A 5000-nucleotide genomic window follows, 5' to 3' on the forward strand; every position below is an offset into this window, starting at 1 on the left:
AATTGTTGGAACAAACATTTACTGTATTGTCTTCATTCTTTCTTTCTCTCTTGTTTTTTTTCTAATTTTCTATCTGTCTTTCATTCATTCTCTCTTTATTTTTTATTTTTTAAGGGAAATGGGGCTAGAAACAGACTTTATCTGTTTGTGGGGCAGTTTCCCAAGAAGTGATTAGATGTGACTGGGCTAAAAGAGGATTGGAAGAAAGGAAGAAGGGACAGAGAGAGAAAATATAGAAATATAAAAATGAAGTCTCTGATAAGAGTATCAGTGCTATTTTTCATCAAGAATTTTTTTTTTCTGATCTTCAGACATTTTGAAGATTTGAAAGGGAAAGAGATTTTTTGGAAAATGAAGAAAGAATTTCTGTCGAAAACAAATCAAAAGCGAAAGAAACTTTTAATATTTTGGACCACGAACAAATATATATGGAAGTTATATATATTAAGCCACATAATGAGATGCAAAAGTAGTACTGAAAATTAAAAAAAAAAAAACATTATTTTATGACAAACAATATAACTTATAGTTGAATTACTAGATCATGTACTTATGTGTGGATCATACTAACATAATTATGCTCAGAATGGATACTATATATCAGTTTCCAATTGAGTTTTTCTTGTAGATGTCTCTAATGCCATAGCAGTAGAATAGTAGTGGAATTTGATAAAAAAAAAAAAAAAAAAAAAAAATCATTCATCAAGTATGAATCAAGAATGAGAATTTCAGCACTACCTGTAAATCTGCTCTTCATGTTAATAGGAGACATGACATTTCTATAAATACTAGTACGAAACCTGGGCCATGGACCGGGAAAATTGAAGAACCTCCTGGACAGAAGACCCCCATCTACTTTTTCGCAGAGTTATATCACGCTGTATATTTGTTGTATTTTTCAGAACCACTGGATATCTTTGCATCTAGTGACAATGGGTACACGTCATCGACCCCCTTCAATCCCTTCTCCTCCGACGACAGCAGTAGCTACACTAGCTCGAGCAACCCCATCTACTCCGATGCTATGAAGAATGAGACCACGTTAGACCTTGTGAGTATACATTTGAGACTTTGGTACTGTGTTATTTCTCATTTATTATTATTATTGTTATTGTGGTTATTATTATTATTATTATTATTGTTATTGTTATTGTTATTGTTATTATTATTGTTATTATTATTATTATTATGATTATTATTATTGTTATTATTATTATTATTATTATTATTATTATTATTATTATCATTATTATTATTATAATTGTTATTGTTATTATTATTGTCATTGCTATTGTGACAATTATTTTTATCATTATTATTATAAACTTTGCAGGCCTGAAAGAGATTTGGTCAAGTTTTATTTTATCATACACGTGTGACAGAAATATTATTTGCCAAATATGCAGTGCATTTTAAATGAAATTATCTATTAAATGATCTGGTCATTAGTATGGGTTCTCCCTTGAAGTACTTTTAGGTTTCAAAAGAAGAGTAAAGTATATGCATTTATTTATTTATTTATTTTTTTTACCTGTGTGTGCTAATTTGATAAATATTCACTTTGGATGACACACTCCCAACTTTCAGGCCTGCTGTGTAGGATTCATTCACTACATTGAATAGTGTTTTTTTTTTTTTCTTTTTCTTGAGGTTCATAGGGTACTATTGTATAAGATATGGTTGTCATGGCTTTGTGATTATAGCTGTTTGAGAGTTTTATTATCTTCAAAGAATTCATTAAAACTCTAGGCCATCTGATGCTTTGTAATCTTGTCAAATATCTTGTTCAGTAAGAGGACTTCAGTTCTTTGTGAATTAGATTATCACAATATGTCCTTCCGCCTGGTATACCTTGAGTAGGAAATGTAGTAATATGTTTAGGTGGTATTTTTGCAATGCCTGTGAGTATGTTTTCATTTGATAGTATGATGATAATGTGTTGGAAGTTGCTATTTTGACAGATATACCTATACATGTTAATGTTCATGGAAGTATAGAATAGGATTTTTTTTTTTTTTTTTTGTAAAACTTAAAGGAATTTATTTATTTTAAAACTTTCTTGATGTTTTATATAATGGAGGAAAGAGGGGGTTGGTGATTGCCTAAATCTTTTGCTCTTTTTTATCAACTATATACAGTAGCACAAAAATCTGAAGATAAGACTGAAAACTTATTCTGGGTTTGTAATTACTCTTCTATCCAGAGTTAAAAGATGATAAATATATAATGAATGGGAAAATAGAAAGGGAGAAGGAGAAGGAGAAGGAGAAGGAGAAGGAGAAGGAGAAGGAGAAGGAGAAGGAGAAGGAGAAGGAGAAGGAGAAGGAGAAGAAGAAGAAGAAGAAGAAGAAGAAGAAGAAGAAGAAGAAGAAGAAGAAGAAGAAGAAGAAGAAGAAGAAGAAGAAGAAGAAGAAGAAGAAGAAGAAGAAGGAGAAGGAGAAGGAGAAGAAGGAGAAGAAGGAGAAGAAGGAGAAGAAGGAGAAGAAGGAGAAGAAGGAGAAGAAGGAGAAGAAGGAGAAGAAGAAGAAGAAGAAGAAGAAGAAGAAGAAGAAGAAGAAGAAGAAGAAGAAGAAGAAGAAGAAGAAGAAGAAGAAGAAGAAGAAGAAGAAGAAGAGTGAGCAACCTCTTTTGTTAAGTGATGTTGCAGCTTCTATAAATATTGCAAAGCAAGGTGTTGAGTATAGGGAGTTTATCATCTCTATATTAGGGGAAGTCTAAGTATATGTATCCCTATTTTCAGTTCTTGAACTAAGTTCATGGTGTGATAATGATGAAGATGATTAAATTTCTGTTTAACAGTAAAAAGCAAAGTAAAAGTGATATATAAATCTAGACTCATTTATATTTTTCTATTATAGTACATTTCTGTAGTAGAAATGTACTTTTCTTTTGCTAGGTGATATATAGGTATTGATGGTGTGGCACGTGACAGCCAAGTTGGCAGTTCATTTGAATAGGAAGGAATTCAAGAGTGTTTTGTTATTGAAATCTTGATCAGGATTTTTTCCTTTTTTTTGAAGATTGATTATGTATGAAAATAGCATGATAAATTAGTATTACATATCAGCTTTGAAGAATAACTATGGAGTGAAATGGAAGACTAATCTACAACATTTTAGGAATAACTTTCAAGTAAATGTCAGTTACTCGTTTTTCTGCATAAGGTGGAGCTATCATAGTGAATTTGCTATACTAAAGTGGCTCTTTTTGACAAATTTACGAAAGTAATGGTTATTGCTCTTGGATGTAGCATGTGAGCTTAGCTCTTATGCCCCACACATGCTTCATTCACTGATGCCAGGTACATATATTGACCACTGTGGCTTAGATGTATCAATTTTATGTACAATTTGCTGGCTTCCCTAACACTAAGTCACCCCATTTCTTAGTGTTTTTGTTACAGTGTTGGTGTTGTTATTGTTATTATTATTATTATTATTATTATTATTATTATTATTATTATTATTATTATTATTATTATTATTATTATTATTATTATTATTATTATTATTATTATTATTATTATTACAATTTTTATCATCATTATTATTATTATTATTATTAATTACAATGTAAATTAAACAAAAAAATAGTAATGAAAATAAAAACCTTCCTATCTGAAAGTTCAAGGAAATGGGTAAACAGGTAGGATCAGGTAGGCCTAATAGTTAACACTTCAGGAGCCATCTATGTGCAGACAAATTTATATAAACAGAATCACAAATCAATATGTCTTATAATATCCAACTTATAGTGTTACTGATTTCAACTGCTGATCCTGGTTGTAAATTCTAAATGGTTTGCTTGTTTGGCCCTGAGGAGATATGGGCCTTCAAAAGTAGGCTAAAAAAATATGTTTTTTGCCACAACCAAAATTGTACAGAGCAGGATAAATGTATATTTCCTGGGTTTCTAACAGACAGACAGACAGACACACAGACAGACACACAGACAGACAGAGAGACACAGACAGACAGAGAGACACACAGACAGACAGAGAGACACACAGACATACAGAGACACACAGACAGACAGAGACACACACAGACAAACAGAGAGACACACAAACAGAGACACACAGACAGAGACACACACACACACACACACACACACACACACACACACACACACACACACACACACACACACACACACACACACACACACACACACACACACACACACACACACACACACACACACACACACACACACACACACACACACACACACACACACACACACACACACACACACACACACACACACACACAGACACACACAGACACACACACACAGATTCCCCAGTTATCTGCAGCAAATATAGATTGGGAAGATACAACAAATAATGGTTTGATGAATAGGGATACCTAAAATTCCATAGGAATGCAGTAGAAAAGAATTGTAAATTGGGACTGGTACTGTGATATCTGGTGATACGGTTGAGCATATAGTCTGTACGTGTATTTGTAAAATTATATTAAAAAGAGTAATACCTAGATTTCTATTAACTTCAAGGTAACAGAAAAGAGAAATGCCAAAGTTGAATGTTGTGAAACATGGTGTCATTATTACATTTCAAACCAAGTTTCTTGTGAAGGAATCTGGTTTGATTGAGTTGAGTGGATTGTCATGCATTCAGTCTTCGATATGATGTCTGCTGAAAAAGGAATAGGTAGTTTCTTTTACTATTTAAACCTTTTGAGTTCTGGGTATGTGTGTATATATAGGGATGAAGTTGCCAGCTACACTATGACATTCTTGAATGCTAGTTTATACTATATTTCTTAAAGATAAACAAGCAACTTCCAGGACTAATGTATGTATGTGTGCACCTCCCCAATAGACACAATATCTATTGGTGAGGCAGAAGGAATCACTGAATTACTTATGGAATGTTATTTATAGAATTACGAATAGAATGTTACTTTTATGTATTTTTCTAAGAAAATCTTTGAAGAGTGAGGTGAACTTTGGTGGAACGGCTGAGAATTTTCTCA

The 5000-nt window shown here is 32.3% G+C and overlaps 1 protein-coding gene across 3 annotated transcripts in view; it reads left to right on the forward strand.

The window, feature by feature from the left end:
- LOC125042396 (trichohyalin-like) overlaps positions 1-5000 on the forward strand; it is a 68614-nt gene that overhangs the window by 31449 nt on the left and 32165 nt on the right. For all 3 annotated transcript variants that reach the window (XM_047638013.1, XM_047638014.1, XM_047638012.1), the window contains one exon: positions 903-1051. In XM_047638013.1, coding sequence (XP_047493969.1) covers positions 903-1051 — 149 coding nt within the window. The remainder of the gene's footprint in view (positions 1-902; positions 1052-5000) is intronic.

This window comes from Penaeus chinensis, chromosome 32 (assembly GCF_019202785.1).
Source record: "Penaeus chinensis breed Huanghai No. 1 chromosome 32, ASM1920278v2, whole genome shotgun sequence".
Taxonomy (NCBI): domain Eukaryota; kingdom Metazoa; phylum Arthropoda; class Malacostraca; order Decapoda; family Penaeidae; genus Penaeus; species Penaeus chinensis.